Source organism: Vipera ursinii (assembly GCF_947247035.1).
Source record: "Vipera ursinii genome assembly, chromosome: 2".
NCBI lineage: Eukaryota > Metazoa > Chordata > Lepidosauria > Squamata > Viperidae > Vipera > Vipera ursinii.
The window spans coordinates 19,310,032-19,329,928 of NC_139513.1; the positions used below are offsets into that span (position 1 = coordinate 19,310,032).

At 48.8% G+C, this 19,897-nt stretch overlaps 1 protein-coding gene across 4 annotated transcripts; it reads right to left on the reverse strand.

Annotated features, from left to right (window-relative positions):
* Nucleotides 1-500: 500 nt before the first annotated feature.
* Nucleotides 501-19,545, reverse strand: NELFE (negative elongation factor complex member E). Of its 4 annotated transcripts, none has more exons than XM_083352638.1 (11): nucleotides 19,067-19,085; nucleotides 12,658-12,753; nucleotides 11,843-11,915; nucleotides 11,591-11,736; nucleotides 11,277-11,351; nucleotides 8,484-8,518; nucleotides 6,317-6,552; nucleotides 4,835-4,979; nucleotides 3,834-3,888; nucleotides 1,930-2,032; nucleotides 501-774 (listed from the first exon to the last, which is right to left on the reverse strand). In XM_083352638.1, exons 2-11 carry the CDS (start codon nucleotides 12,730-12,732, stop codon nucleotides 701-703), a joined length of 1,017 nt encoding a protein of 338 aa, XP_083208764.1. In that variant the 5' UTR covers nucleotides 12,733-12,753; nucleotides 19,067-19,085; the 3' UTR covers nucleotides 501-700. The 4 variants fall into 4 exon arrangements, with proteins under 4 accessions (XP_083208764.1, XP_083208762.1, XP_083208763.1 ...); XM_083352636.1 differs by lacking the exon at nucleotides 19,067-19,085 and adding an exon at nucleotides 19,458-19,545 and having other exon boundaries at nucleotides 502-774; XM_083352637.1 differs by lacking the exon at nucleotides 19,067-19,085 and adding an exon at nucleotides 19,189-19,295 and having other exon boundaries at nucleotides 502-774.
* Between the last annotated feature and the right edge of the window lie 352 nt (nucleotides 19,546-19,897).

Below are 19,897 nucleotides of genomic sequence, written 5' to 3' on the forward strand. Positions count from 1 at the left end.
ACGTGATGCTGCAATAGTCGTAAGTCACTTTTTTTCTATGCTTTTGTAACTTCAAACGGTCACTAAACAAATGGTTGTAAGTCCAGGACTAACTGTATCCATTTTTACAGCCACTTCTCATTTATTTGGTTGGGAGTTTACTTTTCATTCAGGACTCTTTACTTTCTCTTTTCGCACTCCTCTTGTGACTTAAGCTTAAATCACAGGATCCAAGTAAACTGGTTTTTTCTATCCAGATGCTCATCGTATTATTTCCAGATTAACTTTGCTGGATGCTTGGCTAATTCTGGAGCTAATACATTGCTTTTTGTTATCACACTAAGTGTTCTTTTTAGCTTGGTTGCCTCAACTTTCCTTTCTCAGTTGCAAAACGTCTTGATGAAAACAATCACTTCATTTTCTGTGGCTAAACCACATTTAGAAAAATCTGAGTATCTACGTTTCATCTATATTTTCTTTCGGATCCCACCCTCACCCCACCCCTTATATTTACAGAATCAACCTGTCTTCCAAGTTGGAAAAGCCTTGAGATTCAAACTTGTGTTTAAAAGACAACGAAAAGGACACAGTACTTTCCAAAGCCTCACTCCTAAACTGGAATTAGCGTGGTTCAAACGGTCTTTAAAAGCTAATATTTATTTGAATCTTTTAAGTGAAAAGGCAAAGAGAGGAAGGGGAGGGGGGGTGTTCCTATGCTGCTTCAGAAGTTCTCTTCTTTGTAGATGACCTGGGATCGTTTGTCCTGATGAGAACCATTGGTGGGGTTTTTCACAGCTGAAAAAAGGAAAACGATACACATAAGGATTCCTAGCAAAAGATAAAATAGATTTTGGCTTCTCCCACTTCTGGCTTTACCTCCCCAAAAGAGAAAACATACAAAGCCTGTGGCCCTTTCCCCCACCCCAATTTGGGATGCAGAAATATTTTGGGAGGGACTTAAATCTTATTTATTTATTATTTATTTAATTAGTTTTCTATACCGCCCTATTCCCGAAGGACTCAGGGCGGTTTACAGGGCAATATTTAAAAGACAATATAAAATTAAGATTAAAAAATAGAATTAAAAAGAATTAAATTAATTAATAGCCCAACAATAAAACAATGTTAAAAACTTGAAACTAAAAACCCCCTCAGTCCAGGGCAAATAGATCGAAAAGCCAGGTTTTCAGGTCCCGGCGAAATGAGCGTAGGTCGGGGGGCAGTCTGGAGTTCCACAGGTAAATTTTGTGACCTCCGATGCCAAATCCTAGTGACTGACGAGACCTAGGCATGTCTGATTTAGTCCATTCTCATCTTAGATTGTCAAGCACAAGCAGGCACAATGTAAAATGGCACTTAGATGGAACCCTGGGTCCGGGATATCTGAGGGAACACCTGCTGCCGGCATCAAGTTCCCTTCGTCCAGTGCGCTCCCACAGGGAGGGTCTTCTCAGGGTGCCGCCGGTAAAAGATTGCCGGAAGATAACACCCAGGGGGAGGGTCTTCTCAGTGGGGGCGCCTGCCCTCTGGAACCAGCTGCCCGTGGAGCTTAGGACTGCCCCCGACCTTTGTTCATTTCGCCGGGACCTGAAGACCTGGCTCTTCGAGCTCTCCGGTCCAGGCTGAGAATTTTAATTTTAATTGGGGTTTTAATTTTTTTCAGGGATTGATTTAATCTTTTTAAATTGTTTTTAACTTTTGTATCGATCTTTGTTTTAAATACCCTGTAAACCGCCCTGAGTCCTTCGGGAAAGGGCGGTATATAAATCCAATAAAATAAATAAATAAATAAATAAAATTGCACAAGCAGAAAAGATTATTTAGGCTGCTTTCAACAGATAGATTAAAAATGGCCTGGGGACCTTGTTTGGTCATAACTCATCTGCCCTCAGAGGCTTTGCACCCTATTCTTGACCCCTCCCGTGCTTCTGTCTACATCCCTCTCCTCACCCAAAGTTCCCCACAAGGAATTGCCAATGGCCACATCCAGCATGGGCTGCTTGCGAGCGATGCTGACCGTCAACTTCACATCTTCTACGACGGTACCGTTGAGCTGGGAGGAAACAAGACACCCAATCACTCAAGAGCCCAGACCAACTTTGAGAAAGCAAGCAACTTCCATGTCTGGTAAAGGCCAATAAGACTTCACCATGCCAAGATCCATCATCCTATCTTGATCCATGAGGAAAAAAAGGGGGGGAAGGGGGCTGGTTCCAGCTATAATACAGGCTGCCCAGACAATTGCTGAATAGAAAATGATGGAGGGAACTGGTGCTCCAGCACTATTCTTCCTGATTGATTGATTAAATGTATATGGCACTCATCTTACTGTTGAAGCAACTCTGGCTGGCTTACAAAGCGATTAAAAATATATATATAAAACCATTAAAATTAAAGGAGGTTAAATCAAGACTTAGAAACCGTTAAAATGAAGAGAAATTAAATAAAGACTAAAAACCAAGAGGAAGGGAGACACGGGGGTGGAGGTCTTCTCAGACACTCCCAGCACAGGCCACCTCCATCATTCATTCACTGCCTCTCTTATTTTTACAAATAACTTAAGGCAGCGAACATACCCAACACACCGTCCTCCTCCTATTTTCCTCACAACAACCCTGTGAGGTGGGTTGGATTGAGAGAGAATGACTGGCCCAAGATCACCAAGCTGACTTTGAATGGCTAAGGTGGGACTTGAATTCATGGTTTCCGGCTTTCTAGCCGGTGCCTTAACCATTAGACCAGTGATGGCGAACCTTTTTAGAGACCGGGTGCCGGGTGGGCGTGGCTGTGGTGGTCATGGCAGATGGGGTGGGTGTGGCCAAGGTGGGTGTGGTCACCTCAATGTTGCTTGTGGGAAGGAACGCCGGGGGGGCAAAGTTGGGGGAGATCCAGGGGGTCTCTAGCAGGTGGGGCAGTAGGCAGGAGGCTCCTCCTGTGGGGTGAGGTGAGGCAGGGCAGGGGTGCCGTTGCCATGGGGCAAGGCAAGGGCTGGGGCGGCTGCTGCCTGACACCATCGGCCCCCGCACACAGAGGCCAGCGAGCGCATGGGGGCCTACGGTGTCCGTCAGCAGCCACAGCCTGCTGGCCCCTCGACCGGCGCACTCTGGGGCTGCGCAGCCTGCCGCCAGCAGTTCAAAGAAGCCGCCTCTGAGCTGGATGGCCGGCTGAACAGCTGGGTCGGCCAGGAGGGATGGGACGGGGGGAGGAAATCAGCCATGCCGGGATGCATCCAGCCACATGGGGCCTCAGCGAGTTAGCAGGCAGCTGGTTGAAGAGGGACAGTTGCCATCTCCGGGGCATGGTAGAGCCTTGGTGGAGCAGTGGGCTAATGCCTCCTTAGGTAACACCAGCTGCCTGCAATTAGTGCAGGTTCGAGTCCCACCAGGCTCAAGGTTGACTCAGCCTTCCATCCTTCCCAGGTAGGTAAAATGAGGACCCAGATTGTTGGGGGCAATAAGCTGACTTTGTAACAATGCCGCTTGGGGGGAGGGGCGAAAGCCCTAATAAGCAGGCATATACATAGAATGAAGGCTATTGCTAAGCACGTTGATTTGTGCTTTTTAGATTGTAAGCCGCCCTGAGTCTTCGGAGAAGGGCGGGATATAAATGGGATTAAAATAAAATAAAATAAAATAAAAATGGTGCCCACACAAAGGGCTCTGAGTGCCGCCTCTGGCACGCGTCCCATAGGTTCGCCACCACCGCATTAGATCATTGTTGTTGTTAGCTGTGAAGTCGTGTCCGACCCATCGCGACCCCATGGACAATGTTACTCCAGGCCTTCCTGCTCCTTTAAACCAGATAAGGCTCTCATTTTACTTCCGCCACCTATAAGAAAATCCCTTCTCCAATACCTGAGCAACAGCTTGATCTGCTGATTCGAGTTTGTCATAGGTCACAAAAGCACAGCTGAGGGTGGGGAAAAAAAAAGAGCAATTAGTGGGGGGGAGGGGATGGAAAAGGTCCCAGGTGGCTAATTGCTTAGTGGCACAAGACACCATTTACCGAGGAACCACGGTCAATGTGGGTCAAAATTACAAATCTGTGTCTCTAACCTTAATGGAAAAAGAAGCAGAGGAAGGGAAGGGGAAGGAAAAGAATCTCTGACCTCATTGTGGTTGCTTCTAGCAACAACCACTGATTTGGGCCATCGGTAAATGTAAAGGTAAAGGTTCCTCCGCACATGCGTGCTAGTCGTTTCCGACTCTAGGGGCTGGTGCTCATCTCCGTTTCAAAGCCGAAGACCCAGCGCTTGTCCGAGGACATCTCTGTGGTCATGTGGCCGGCATGACTAGACGCCAAAGGCGCACAGAACGCTGTTACCTTTTCACCGTAGTGGTCCCTATTTTTCTACTTGCATTTTTACGTGATTTCGAACTGCTAGGTTGGCAGGAGCTGGGACGAGTAACAGACGCTCACTCTGTTACGCGGCACTCGGGATTCGACCCGCCAAACTGCCGACCTTCTGATCGACAAGCTCAGCGTCCTAACCCACTGAGCCACCTCGTCCCTTTTATCGGTAAATATACCCTCCCGAAATTTTGGCCTCTTAACAACCTGGGAATTCACATTTTTCAGCACATAAGGTAGGATTATTTGCACATGTGTAATCATTCCTATACCCTCCACCCACTTTTTTTAAAAAAGATGTTTTGTGTACTCAAAATTTAATCGAAATTCCTATCTATTACTTGTGCTATTGTATGCAACTGCTGGCACATAGCAGTGTTTTTCAGCCACAGCTTTTAAGATGTGTGGACATCAACTCCCCAAAATTTCCCAGCCAGCATATTGGCGGGGGAAGGGGAACGGTGAAGAGAGAAATATCAATTCCCAGGTTCCTCCCGCCACTCACTTCCGGACGCTGTCTACAGAGAGGTCAATGATCTTCCCGAAGGCCGAAAAAGCCGTAGTCAACATGGCTTCGTTCATATTTGCCCCACGCACATACACCGTGTTCCCTTTCGGGGGGAGACGCCACTCAGGGTTAGAATCTGATCCTGGATAACAAAGGGAGGGAGGGAGGGGGAGAGGGAGGGAGAGGGGAAAAAAACAGTTGAGAAACAATTTGTGGCTTTTGGTTCTGCCAAAGTCTTGCAAACCACACATAATTTCTTCTCTTTTCTCCTGCAGAATCAATATTCCATATATAAAAAAGGTAAAGGTTCCCCCGCACATGTGTGCTAGTCGTTTCCAACCCTAGGGGACGGTGCTCATCTCCATTTCAAAGCCAAAGAGCCAGCGCTTGTCCGAGGATGTCTCCGTGGTCATGTGGCCGGCATGACTGGACGCCAAAGGCGTTACCTTCCCACCGTAGTGGTCCCTATTTTTTTACTTGCCTTTTTATGTGCTTTCTAACTGCTAGGTTGGCAGAAGCTGGGACGAGTAACAGGCGCTCACTCTGCTACACAGCACTCGGGATTCGACCCGCCAAACTGCCGACCTTCTGATCGACAAGCTCAGCGTCCTAACCCACTGACCCACCGTGTCCCTTTATTCCATATATACTTGTGTATAAACCCATCTGTGGATAAGCCAATGCTTCAGTTTTTAACCAAATACTCTGAAAAAATGGGCCACCCATGGACAAGCTGACCCTTGACATTCCTGTATGCTTTAAATCAGGGCTTTTCAACCTTTTCATTCATTGTACCACTTTTAGGATATGGCAACATCTGAGTACCACCCGTCGCCTAGCTCCAGCCATCTCTCGCTTAGGCTTCTGCGGTGCTGCCACCGGTTCAGCTCATTCCCCTACCCCGCTACCACTTTTCTAGGATGGTCGCGTACCACCTGCCAGGTGCCAATGTACCACAGTTAGTACCCGTACCACTGGTTGAAAAGCCCTGCTTTAAATTTCACAATAGGCTAATCTATGGATCATGCGTTCGTTTTGGGTTATTTACTCATAGATAAGCCAAACCCAATTTCTGGGGTGTATCCTGGCACCTGAAACTGTCTTATACGTTAAACGGTTCCTATTTACGACGGTTGCAGTGTCCCGAGGTCATGTAATCACCTTTTGCGACCTTCCGACAAGCAAAGTCAACGGGGAAAGCCACTTTAAACAACCCTGTTACTTTAACAACTACAGTGACTCACTTAACAACCGTGGCAATACTGTACAATTTGGCACCTAACAACTGTCTTGCTTAGCAACGGAAATTTTGAGCTCAACTGTGGTTTTAAATCGAGGACTATCTGTATATCTTTAATGAGGCAAGTAGTTTCCTGTAGTCTTATAAGATTTCTGACTGTAGCGGAGAAGCTAGGAAATTGCTTCTGAAGTAACTCAGCCCAACAACTTTGCCCTCCCAAAGGACCAAGTATTCCTTACGGCGGAAGCCTTCTCTGTCCCGTTCTCGTTCACGCCCTCGATCTCGGTCCCAGTCTCTGTCTCTGTCTCGATCTCGGTCCCGGTCCCTGTCCCTGCTCCTGTCCCGGCTACGATCCCGCTCGTCGTCCCTCTCATATCCATGCAGACTTTCACTCTGGTCAGATTCTTTGTCTGGATCTCTGCCTTCCTCTGGCTCTTTCTCTGGGTCTCGCAGGCAATCGCTGGGGCTCACAAAGCTAGGAGAGAGCATGAAAAGGAGAAAATTGATTCACCAGAGGTTGCAGGCCACTCGGGGCTTAGTTCCTCAAATCGGAAGCACAGGGCACAGGAGGAGATAACTGGCACGAAACAGAACACCTGGCCTCGCAGGCGAAAGAACAATCAACCCTGACACACCCTCGCAGGCGAAAGAACAATCAACCCTGACACACTTGCGTTCGTGGCTTGCTTTCAGTCTGCGAGTATCGTATCCCTTGCCTTTTTCTTTCTTCTCATTTTACTTACAGGCCAATTTTTAGTTTTCAGTTTTTAATGCCTACGTTATCATTTCCCCAAACGCTTCGCAAATGACCTCTGTCTGATCTCTCTCCATCCCTCGGGATAACCCTATTTGCCATAATAAACATGATACCCCCCACAGTCTTCCAAGATTCTACTGGGGCTCTTTTTTTTAAAAGCAGGGGTTCCCAACCTCCGTCCGTGGCCTGGTGCCAGGCCATAGCCCATTTGGAGCCGGGCCACGGAAGTAGTGGTGGGCGAGTGTGTAGACACAGCTGCATTTATGAAAGCGGTGTGCTTGCGCGACCATCCCTTCCACCACCACCCCGCCGCCACCGCCTCCAACACCCCGCAGAGCCAGAAAAGTTGGAGACCACTGTTTTCAAGGACTGTCATTTGTAAAATAATAATTATAGGGCAGTTCTTCACCTACACACACACAATGATACTTTGCACTTCTGAACTACAGCCCAGCAAATATCCTGATCTGTTGACTCCTGAATGGTCTGAACGAAATCTGAATCTTGGGTTATTAGCAAAGAGCGTCAATAAAAGAATTCTCTTCTTCCAAAATTAGTGTTACAAGTACAAAAAAAAATAACAAATTCTCATTTTCAGAATCAATTCTTAGGCTCCCCATTCCTTAATTCTAGGTGCATTTTTTTTTTTCACATCAAGGAACCTGACAATTTATTTAGTTCGAACTAAATCCAACAAAATGAGAAAGTTACACTAAACAGCAACAGTGGTGCCTCAGGGCAAAAACACTTACCGTATTTTTCGGACCATAAGACGCACTTTTTTCCCCCAAAAGTGGGGGGGAAAACGAGGGTGCGTCTTATGGTCCGAAGGTGATCCGTATGGCCAGCCCCAACCTCTGCAAGTGGAAAGCAAGGGAGATTGCCAGGAGCACAAATCGGCACGTGCTGAGAAACGCCGATCTCACACTCCTGCACTCTCCCTCGCTCGGTTTCAGCTTCCCTTGCTACAAGAGAAAGCAGGCTGAAACGGAGTGAGGGAGATTGCCAGGAATGCGAATCGGCTGATCTCGCGCTGCTGCAATCTGCCTCGTTTCAGCCTGCTTTCTCTTGTAGCAAGGGAAGCTGAAACCGAGCGAGGGAGTTTGCAGGAGCGCGAGATCAGCCGATTCGCATTTCTGGCAATCTCCCTTGCTCCATTTCAGCCTGCTTTCTGAAAGAGAAAGCCGGGCCGCAGGGCCGCCTCCGCGGGTACTGCTCTAATGCAGAGGGAAGGACAAAGAGGGAAGGAAGGAAGGAAGGAAGGAAGGAAGGAAGGAAGGAAGGAAGGAAGGAAGGAAGGAAGGAAGGAAGGGACAATGGGAGAGGGAGGGAGAGAAAGAGAGAGAGAGAGAAAGAGAGGGAGAGAGAGAGAGAAGGAGAAAGAATTTGTTTTCTTGTTTTCCTGCTCTAAAAACTGGGTGCGTCTTATGGTCCGGTGCGTCTTATGGTCCGAAAAATACGGTAATCCATTATCATTTGGATTTCTCCAATGACTGAACTGATTCTGCTTGCCAAAGCTGGCATCAATGTGTGTGTGTGTGGGTGGGGGGAAATTATCCTGATAGTTACCATAAGATGGGTGACATATAAATTTATTTCATAAATAAAAGAATAAAAAATAAATGATGGCATGAATGAATGCAACCAACCTCTCATACAGATACTTCCTTTGGGGGCGCCGGGGCTAAAATGAAATATTAAAAAAAAGGCTTATTAAGTGTGAAATTACAAGTTAACATTGTAAAGTCTGGTGCAGTCATGTGATTTTTCACTAAGTGACCACAGCGCTTAGCAAAAGACTTGGTACCTTACCAACCATGATGGTACCGATCACGATTTGCAATTGAGGAATGCAGATAGTCCTCAACTTATGACCACCATGGAGCCCAAAATCTCTGTTGCTAAGTGGGACAATAAAGTCAGTTTTACCCCATTGTATGGCCTTTCTTGCCACAGGTGTCAAGTGAATCGCTGCAGTTGTTCAGTTACTAACATGGCTGTTAAGTGAATCTGGCTTCCCCATCAACTTTGCCTGTCGGACGGTCGCAAAGGGTGATCGCATGACCCCAGGGACACTGCAACCACCATAAATATGAGCCAGTTGCCAAGTGTGACTTTTGCTCACGTGACCATGGCAACAGTCATAAGTGTGAAAAAGGGTCATGTCACATTTTTCAGTGCTGTTGTAACTTCGGTCATTAAATGAAGCGTTGTAAGCCGAGGACTACCTGCACCTGTAGATGCACTGCTTTGAGTTGTTTAAAGCAGAGGTCCCCAATCTATGGGCTGCGGCCGGGCTGCATGAGTAATTGGGCAGTGCACACGTGCATATGCGTGTGCTCACTCCCCCTCGTGCCACCATTGTGCAAAGGTTGCCGCTAGTATCGTGCAGGGGTGGTGTCACGAACCTTGTGTGGGTGGCAGCAGCACCGCAAGCAGGCTGCAGCACAAACCTCATGCGGGGGCGGCGGTATGATCGTCGTGCTGGTGGTAGCATCACTGCAAACCTGGCGGCGGCACCATAAACCTCACACAGGTAACGATGTCGCTGAGAGCCTCGCTCGCATGCTCGCAGCCGTTTGCATGAGGCACAAGCTTGCAGCCTGTTTGTGTGCATGCACGCACGTGTGGCCATATTTGCGTTTGCGCATGTAAGGCACCTACCCCTCCCTTTTCCACCAGGTTGCCAACCCAGAAAGGTTGGAGAGCCCTGGTTTAAAGCAAAGCCGAATGTAAATCTAATTTAAAAAATCCTAATAGCTTTGGGCTGTGAGAAAAGTCACCATGAGATCTAAATATGAGGAAGGGGATGGAGGAATTGTGGCCAGGTGAAAACTGAGGAGTGGTTTTTTTTACTTTTGGTTGCTTCTCACAATGCATTCCACGCTATTACCACCCTACTAATCTATCCCAGGATAAAGAATTGGTGAAATGACTAAAAGCTCTCACAGATCCCTCACAAGGTGAACCAACATTGTTAGTTCTTCACGAGCCCTGGAGGCGCAGTGGTTAGAATGCAGTACTGCAGGCTAACTCACTGCTCACAGCCAGGAGTTCAATCCTGTCTGGGCTCTGAGTCCTCAGGGAGAAGGGCGGCATATAAATTTAATAAACCTTAATTTAATAAACCTCAAGGTTGACTCACTCTCCCATCCTTCTGAGGTGGGTAAAAGGAGGAGCCAGATTGTTGGGGGCAATATGCTGACTCTGTACAACCACTTACAGAGGGCTGTAAAGCACTGTGAAGCGGTATATAAGTGCTACTGCTATGAAAGATTGCAGGGATCCATCGAAGGGTCACATTTGGTACTTTATGTTCTATATGCCACATCTGCTAATCTTTTATATTTCACTTTACATACGTACATAAATACATACATATAGTAAGGTAAAGGTTCCCCCGCACATGCGTGCTAGTCGTTTCCGACTCTAGGGGGCCGGTGCTCATCTCCGTTTCAAAGCCGAAGAGCCAGCATTTGTCCGAGGACGTCTCCGTGGTCATGTGGCCGGCATGACTAGACGCCAAAGGCGCACGGAACACTGTTACCTTCCCACCGTAGTGGTCTCTATTTTTCTACTTGCATTTTTACGTGCTTTCGAACTGTTAGGTTGGCAGAAGCTGGGACGTGTAGCAGGCGCTCACTCTGCTACGCGGCACTCAGGATTTGACCCGCCAAACTGCCGACCTTCTGATCGACAGGCTCAGCATCCTAACCTACTGAGCCACCGTGTCCCTTACATACATACATATTATACACACACACACACACACACATATACATACATATGTGTGTGTGTGTGTATGTTCAATTAAAAAAATGTTTAAAATTATAAGTTTTTTTTAAGGAGGCAAGAATAATTAACCTTGTAAAATATGGTTGACAAAGGCAAAGTGAGCAACCTATCTTCCCTGCCTGCTTGATGGGTTGTAGCCACTTTCAAAAGTAACCTGGCCCTATGCCAGGGGTAGGCAACCTCGGGTCTTTTATGACTCGTGGACTTCAACTCCCAGAATTCCTGAGTCAGCTGACTCAGGAATTCTGGGAGTTGAAGTCCACAAGTCATAAAAGACCCGAGGTTGCCTACCCCTGCCCTATGCCATGTAGGGCTTTATAAATATTAACTAACATCTTCAATTGGACACAGAAGCAAACTGGCACCCAATGCACTTTGCGGAGCAGAGCTCTTACATGTGTCTTTCCTTTGGGCACCCAGTATAACTCATATGGCCGAACTATGAACCAGGTGAAGCTTCCGGATAGTTTTCAAGAGTAGCCCCAGGGCACACTGCAGTAGTCCAAACGGGAGATGACCAGAACATGAGTGACTGAACGGATATTCTGTACTGTTGAACGTCTATTTGGAACCGCTGAAGGGAGAACCACGCAACCACTGACCTAACCAATTTCCCACCCTGATTGGGGAATTGTTATCTTAGTTACCTCTCGGGAATCATCATCTGCTGAGACACTGCGCTGAAAGGGCTGGTAAGTTGGGGCAGATCCCTTCTTGGTCTCCTAAAAGACAGACAGGCATTAAAAGCAAGCTCAAAGCAACCCCAACCCACTAGACCAGGGCTGTCCAACCTTGACAACTTTTAAAGACCTGTGGACTTCCATTCCCAGAATTTCCCTAGCCAGCCATCCTGGCTAGGGGATTCTGGGAATGGAAGCCCACAGGTCTTCAAAGTTGCCAAGTTTGGACACTCCAGCAATAGAATATTTCTTCGGCACCTCCTTGCATTAACCCAGCTTACTTTCGGCTTCACCTTCCGAGTCCAAGAGCGTTTGAATCCCGAGTTCTTGTTCTCAACTTTTATAGCACTGATGGCCCCCGTCTTCACCAGCATTTTGGCTTGTTCTGTGGCTGTGGCGGTGTCGACTACCGGCTGATCTGAGATGGCTGGAAACAGGGAAGAAAGGAAAAAACTGCTGTCCCCAAATGGCCAACATTGGCAAGAGAGCACTTCACTCATAGCAGCCCATGTTTTCACAAAAGTCCGACTTACATCGCTTAATTCCTCCCTGGACAGCCTGACTGGTTGAACCCTGTTGTTTTTTTAAGGCCATGAGGGCCTTTTTCTGGATGGGAAGAAGAAGGGAAAAATAAAGTCAGTACAAGATACACACAGTCTAACTTCCCTCCCTTCCCAAAAAAGAACTAGTCTCGTTATTTCCTATTGTATGAAAACATCTGGCTGACGTTTACATCCTTGACCTACAGCCACAATTGAGCTCAAAATTTATGTCACTGAGACAGCTGTTAAGTGAGTTTTGATCCATTTTACAACCTTTCTGGCCACAGTTGTTAAATGAATCACTACAGGTTTTTTTAAAATCCCATTTGTATCCCGCCCTTCTTCGAACACTCAGGGTGGCTTACAATTTAAAGCACAAATCAAATGTGCTTAGCAATAGCCTTCATTCTATGTATATGCCTGCTTTATTAGGGCTTTTGCCCCCCTCCCCAAGCGGCATTATTACAAAGTCAGCTTAATTTCCCCCAACAATCTGGGTCCTCATTTTACCTACCTCGGAAGGATGGAAGGCTGAGTCAACCTTGAGCCTGGTGGGACTCGAACCTGCACTAATTGCAGGCAGCTGGTGTTACTTAAGGAGGCACTGCTCCACCAAGGCTCTTGTTTAGTTGTTTAGTTAGTAACACGGTTAAGTGAATCTGGTATCCCCAGTGACTTTGTCAGGTCACAAAAGGTGATCACACGATCCCGAGACACTGCAACTGTCGTAAATACGAGTCAGTTGCCAAGTCAAAGACTACCTTTGCTTGTAAGAATAATTTCACCGTCAAGCTGAACAAGCTGACCTTTTTCTTGAGTTTGGCAAATTTCTTCTGCAGCGCTTCCTCATCTTCTGTCAACCCAGGTGGCAAAACAATCATGATGGAACAGTACAGTGCTGGCTAGAATTGGAAGCCAAGGAAGGAATCAGTCAGGTAAAGCTTGGTGTTCGATTACTGATGCAGGCGGGGCACCCTCAGAATTGGCAAATACACATTGATATATTTTACTTTTCATTTAATATTCATGTATTTTATTGATGCATTTTTCTCAGAATGTACAGTAGTGGCCAAAATTGTGGAAAGTGTATTTTGGGGGAAAAGTGTATTTTTGAGGTGTGATGGCTAATAACCATAAAATTTAGTAGTACCATAAAATTATATATCAATGGCAAGATAATTTAATGAAGAATGTAATGCAACAAAGTTTATTCAATTACAGTATCTGTATATATAGGGAACGGTTGCTGGAACTGGGTATGTTTAGTTTAACGAAGAGAAGGGCGAGGGGTGACATGATAGCAGTGTTCCAATATCTCAGGGGCTGCCCCAAAGAAGAGGGAGCCAAGCTATTCTCCAAAGCACCTGAAGGCAGGACAAGAAGCAACAGATGGAAACTAATCAAGGAGAGAAGCAACCAAGAACTAAGGAGAAACTTCCTGACAGTTAGAACAATTAACCAGTGGAACAACCTGCCTCCAGAAGCTGTGAATGCTCCAACACTGGAAGTTTTTAAGAAGAGACTGGACAGCCATTTGTCTGAAATGGTATAGGGTTTCCTGCCTTAGCAGGGGGTTGGACTAGATGACCTCCAAGGTCCCTTCCAACTACTACTTCTTCTTCTTCTTCTTCTTCTTCTTCTTCTTCTTCTTCTTCTTCTTCTTCTTCTTCTTCTTCTTCTTCTTCTTATTATTATTATTATTATTATTATTATTATTATTATTATTATTATTATTATTATTATTATTATTGCATTCTATGAAAAGTTGTAGCCAAATAACCAGAAAAAGGAAGCACAACTTGCTTAGATTGGTATCAGGTAGCTTTCCCTCATCTGATTGTAGCCAATGAGCATGAAGGTTTAGAGAGCCAATCAGGTGTCATCTCGTTTTGGCAACGAGCCAATCAGATCACAGTAGGATTCAGTTATTGATGTCCTGTATTGAAGCTGAAAGGAGGATATTTGTCAGTGTGTTATGTGATCGCTGTCAAGTTGCTTGGGTTTTTTTGTGTTCTTTCATTTAGTGAGCTTGTGAAACGTAATAAAATTAAAGAAATGGTGCAAAGAGTTGACTGGTTGCCCAGAAAGTGATGCAAAATAGTAGTATTAAGTGAACAAGGCTACAGTTATAAAGAAATCAGAAGAAAAATTGGTGGAAACCTATTATTATTTATTTTATTTTTCGGACTTGTATGCCGCCCTATCTCCCGAAGGACTCAGGGCGGCTAACAACAATAAAAGACAATAATACAAATGTTAAAAAAGATTAAACTAACAAGCCCCAATGCTAAAATTAAAAATATTCTATTTAAAAATCCCTGTCGTCAGTTCAGGTCAGCCTGATGGAAGAGAAATGTTTTAAGGCCACGACGAAAGGACCGGAGATCTGGGGCCATGCGGAGCTCAAGGGGAAGTTGGTTTCACAGGGCTGGCGCTCCCACAGAGAAGGCCCTCCCCCCAGGGGTCGCCAGCCGACATTGTCTAGCCCACGGCATCCTGAGGAGGCCCTCCCTGTGTGAGCGGACTGGGCGATGGGAAGTCGTTCCTGGCAGCAGATGGTCCTGCAAATATCCCTGGCCTAGGCCATGTAGGGCTTTATAGGTAAGAACCAGCACCTTAAATCTCACCCGGAGGACAACCGGTAACCAATGCAGCTCATGCAGGAGGGGTGTAATATGGGAGTATCGGCATGCTCCCATCACAACCCGCGCGGCCGCATTCTGCACCAGCTGGAGCCTCCGGGTGGTCAAGGGCAGCCCCATGTAGAGAGCATTGCAGGAATCTATACGGGAGGTAACGAGTGCATGAGTGACCGTACGTACAGCATCTCAGTCCAGATAGGGGCGCAACTGGCACACCAAGTGAACCTGGGCGAATGCCCTCCTGGCCACAACTCCTATATGATCTTCAAAACTGAGTCGTGTATCCAGGAGGACGCCTAAGTTGCGCGCCCTATCAACGGGAGGTAACACCTCTCCTCCCATAACCAAAGACGGAACCTCTTGGACTAAACGAGATGCCGGTACGTAGAGCCACTCAGTCTTGGCCGGGTTGAGCTGCAGCCTGTTCTTCTCCATCCAGCTTCGCACCGCTTCCAGGCAACGGGACATCACGTCGAGGGCATCACTAGATCGGTTCGGGGTGGAGATGAAAAGCTGGGTATCATCAGCATATTGATGATACCTCACCCCGAAACCATGGATGATCTCACCCAGTGGCTTCATATAGATGTTGAACAGGAGGGGAGAGAGGACCGACCCCTGGGGCACGCCACAACTAAGGGGCCTCGGGGTTGACCTCTGCCCTCCTGTCAACACCATCTGCGAACGGCCCGAGGTAGGAGGAGAACCACCGTAAAACGGTGCCTCCCACTCCCAAGCCCCCAAGACGTCACAGCAAGATACCATGGTCGATGGTATCAAAAGCCGCTAAGAGATCTAATAGGACAGGGACAGAGGAATAACCCCTATCCCGGGCCCGCCAGAAACCATCCACCAGGGCGACCAATGCTGTCTCCGTGCTGTACCTGGGCCTGAAACCCGATTGGTACGGATCCAGATACTCAGTTTCCTCCAGGACCAAAGGGAGCTGCCGTGCCACCATGCTCTCAACGACCTTCGCAAGAAAGCGAAGGTTGGAGACAGGACGAAAGTTATTTAAAATAGCAGGATCCAAGGCAGGTTTCTTGAGGAAGGGCCTCACCACCGCCTCCTTCAAGGTGGCAGGGAAGCACCCCTCACTCAAGGAAGCATTAATAACTGCCAGGAGCCAGCCTCGTGTCACCTCCCGAGCTGCATAAACCAGCCAGGAGGGACACGGGTCCAACAAACACGTGGCGGCACTTAATCTCCCCATGATCCTGTCCACTTCATCCGGAGTCACAGGATCAAATTCTTCCCAAATATTATCGGCCAAACCCATCGCTTCCCCCTCGTCAGATACTGCCCAGTCAAGAGTCCAGACCAGCCCGAATCTGAGCGATTTTATCCAGCAGATGCTGACTCAACTCCTCGGCCCGTCCCCGTAAGGGGTCCTCCCCCGTCCCCTGATTTAAAAAGGAATGGGTCACCCTAAACAGGGCAGCCGGGCGGTTATCTGCGGACGCAATGAGGGCAGCGAAGTGAGCGCATGGCACAAAAAGGCTTAAAGGTTTTCTTCTTAAACTTTTTAATGGGTTAGGGAGGGGGGAGGGACGTAAGGCCTGGCAGAAAGATGGGGGGATTTTGCCGGACATTCCTCAGTCCAGGTTGGTAGACGGTAGCGGCGACGGGAGGGGCGGGATAGGGGGGTCTTGGGGCCCGAGGGGATGGGGTGGGGACAGCGATCCCCACGGTGATTGGGAATGGCGGCAGACGAATGAGCAGAGGGCCATATCGAAATCTGGGATCGCACCCCCGCTGTCTTCCAGCGGTGGCCTGCTCCGACCCTCTGGTTTCATCCTGCTTTTCCGGAGGTGGGGGAGGACAGGTACCTGAGCTCAGGCTGGTCTATTTGAATGCCAGGTCTGTGATCTGATCGAGGAGGAAGGCGCAGACCCGGCATGCATTACGGAAACTTGGTTGGGTCCAGAGGGAGGAGTCCCTTTGATTGAGTTATGCCCACCAGGTTTCCGTGTGCTTCACCAGCCTCGGGCTCAGGGTAAGGGCGGTGGGGTGGCAGTTGTTATTAAGGAGGCCTTATGTCCGCGGGAGGCCACTGCCCCTCAGATAGGCGGATGTGAGTCCCTCCTCCTGAGGTGGGGCCCTGGGGGTCAGTTGGGCCTGTTGCTTGCGTATCTTTCTCCCAGCTGCGTGGCAACGGCCCTGCCCGAGCTGCTCGACGCTCTCTCGGGGCTGGCGATTGAGTTTCCCAGACTTATGGTTCGGGGGGATTTTAACCTGCCCTCCCTGGGGGGGGTGCGTCGGGGGTGGCCCGAGAGTTCATGGCTTCCATGACGGCCATGGACCTGACCCAGATTATTCAGGGTCCGACTCACGAGGGGGGAAACACGCCCGACCTTATTTTTATCTCTGGGCAGTGGCTTAATGGTCTGGGTGGGGTTTCTCCAATCTCTCAACCCCTTTCATGGACAGACCATAATCTCCTGCGGCTGGGCCGCCGTTATGCCACCTCCCGCTGCTGGGAGGCAGAACCGACCAGGTGGTTCCGCCCCATGCGCCTGATGGACCCGGATAGGTTCCAGACGGCGCTTAGACTGATTCCTGCCTCCCTTTCCCACAGCCCGGTCGAGACCTTAATTGACGCCTGGCAACGGGCTGCTTCGGAGGCTCTCGACCGCGTTGTGCCTTTGCGGCCTCTGACCCGGCGGAGGTCCCGGTTGGCCCCTTGGTTTTCCGTGGACCTGCGGGAGATGAAGCGCCGGAGGAGGGTCCTAGAGAGCATTTGGAGGTCCAGTCGGTCCGAATCTGACTGAACACAGTTCAGATCTTTTTTCTAGATCTTACCTTGTGGTAACTTAACACAAAGGTGGGATTTCTACTGTACCCTTTTCCCAAAAGGTTTCCACAATTTTTGGCCACTACTGTACAGCACTGCAGTTTCAGTTTTTTTTTTCTTTATTAAAGCAAACCTATTACAGGTACTCGACTTACGACCACCACCGAGCACAACCTTTATGTTGCTAAATGAGAGTTTTGAGTCATTAAGTCAGTTCCGACCCCTTTTTTTACATTTCTTGCCACAGCCGTCAAGTGACTCACGCTGCAGTTGTTTAGCAACAAGGTGGTTAAGTGAATCTGGGTTTTCCCCCTTGACTTTGCTCGTCGGAAGGGGATGGCAGGACGCCTGGGGGGACGCTGCAATGGTTGTTAAATATGAGACAGTTGCCACGCATCTGAATTCTGATCGCATGACCATGGGGGGGGGGGTGCTGCAACCGTCGTAAGTGTGAAAAACGGTCATTGGTCACTTTTTTAAAAATTTATTTATTTATTATATTTTTATACCGCCCTTCTCCCGAAGGACTCAGGGTGGTGTACAGGGCAATAAATATAAAAACAGAATACAAAAGTTAAAAAACGATTAAATATAATGCCCAAATTTAAAACAGTAATTAAAACATATTAAAACCCCAACCCTAACCCATCAAACCAGGTCAGATTGCTCAAATAAATACGTTTTTAGATCGCGCCGGAAGGAGTGAAGGTCGGGGGCCATCCGGAGCTCAACCGGCAAGCGGTTCCAAAGGTCTGGCGCGCCCACAGAGAACGCCCTCCCCCTGGGGGCCACCAATCGACATTCTTTGATCGGAGGCACCCTGAGGAGGCCCTCTCTGTGGGAGCGCACTGGACGGAGGGAGGTTGACGCCGGCCGCAGGTGCTGCCGTAGGTAATCCGGACCCATGCCATGTAGGGCTTTGTAAGTCATTACCAACACCTTGAATCTCACCCAGAGGACAACCGGCAGCCAATGCAGCTCGCGGAGCAAAGGTGTAACATGGGAGTATCGGGGAAACTCCCAGCACAAGTCGCGCGGCTGCATTCTGCACCAGTTGTGAGCCTCCGAGTGGACTTCAAGGGCAGCCCCACGTAGAGAGCATTACAGTAGTCTAGACGAGAGGTCACGAGCGCATGAGTGACTGTACGCAAGGCATCCCGGTCCAGATAGGGTCGCAACTGGCGCACCAGGCGAACCTGGGCAAAGCCCCCCCCCCTAGTCACAGCTCCAATATGCTCTTCTAAAGAGAGCTGTGAGTCTAGACCAGGGGTAGGCAACCTCGGCTCTTTTATGACTCATGGACTTCAACTCCCAGAATTCTTGAGCCAGCCATGTTCTGCTGAGGGCTGCTCTTGAAGTCAATCCAGAAGTTACAATAGTTGAATACAGCTGCTCCCTTGCTGCAGTCAACACCGTATAGAGCAGGGGTAGGCAACCTCGGCTCTTTTATGACTCATGGACTTCAACTCCCAGAATTCCTGAGCCAGCCAAGCTGGCTCAGGAATTCTGGGAGTTGAAGTCCATGAGTCATAAAAGAGCCGAGGTTGCCTACCCCTGGTCTAGAAGGACCCCCAAGTTGCGCGACCTATCTACAGGGGGGTAATAGCTCACCCCCCATGGCCAAAGATGGGATAATCGGAATTTCCCGGGATGCCGGCACGAACAGCCACTCAGTCTTATCAGGGTTGAGCCGAAGCCCGTTCCTCCCCTGTTCCTTTCCCCCCCAGTGCTGTAACTTCAAACGGTCAGTAAACGAAACCGTCGTAAGTCGAGGACTACCCGTACGATCTCTCTGGATTGGGCTGCAGTTTCAGACTCCGTCTAATCGCAGGGCTTTCCCTCCGACCCAGCTGGGGAGATCCCGCAATAGTGGATTTGTGGGCGTGTCAGGGACTTCTTACCTGCAAAGGCTCCAAATTGGGGGGAGGGAAGCCGCAAACTCGATCTGGCCGCCGCCTAGGAACCTCCGGAGCAACGTAACGTTTCCACACCGGACCCTCCCACAATGCACCGGGAGCCAGCCCGCGCCCCCCCCCACCACCACCCCAGCTTTCCCTGCAAAACTGGCGCCGAGCCGTCCCAAGATGCATTGCGGCTCAGGACAACGCAGAGCGTAACGACGGTTCGGCATCCTTGCTTTGATTTTCCCACCCCCCCGCCCCCCACTCACCGCTTGTTTCTTTTTTTTTATGGTTTGCCTTTCAGTCTAGAATCCTTCCCAAGATGGAGGAGAAGGAGGAGGAGGAGCAGGAGGAGGAAGAAGAGGAGGGAGGAGGCGGGACTTGCGTAAACCGCCGAGAGACGCGAAAGCTATTGGCTGGAGAATAGGGGAGCCCGCCTCTTCTGGAGGCACGAGAGCGGAAAAATAGGCCAGGAAAACAGAGAGGGCCTTCTCGATTTGCATACTACGCTCTCATTGGCTTGAACCACGTACAGCGATGACGTTCGAAGCACGGGATGATCCGAAACCAAACAGTTTTTGAACACGATTTGAATATCCAACCGCTCATTGGCTGGCTTTGGGGTTTGGGCGGAACAAAGCGCCTTCGATTTGCATACCGCCCCGCCATTGGGCAGCTGCTGTTGCTCGTTTAGCCAATCCGTCCTTCC

Excerpts from the sequence above, each read along its gene's own strand:
- NELFE (XM_083352638.1), bottom strand. The coding sequence starts at position 12,732 with ATGATTGTTTTGCCACCTGGGTTGACAGAAGATGAGGAAGCGCTGCAG. Across the intron at positions 11,737-11,842 it reads CCAGGGAGGAATTAAGCGAT|CCATCTCAGATCAGCCGGTA; the intron begins GTAAGTCGGACT and ends CCCTGTTTCCAG. Across the intron at positions 8,519-11,276 it reads CAGATGATGATTCCCGAGAG|CCCCGGCGCCCCCAAAGGAA; the intron begins GTAACTAAGATA and ends ATTTCATTTTAG.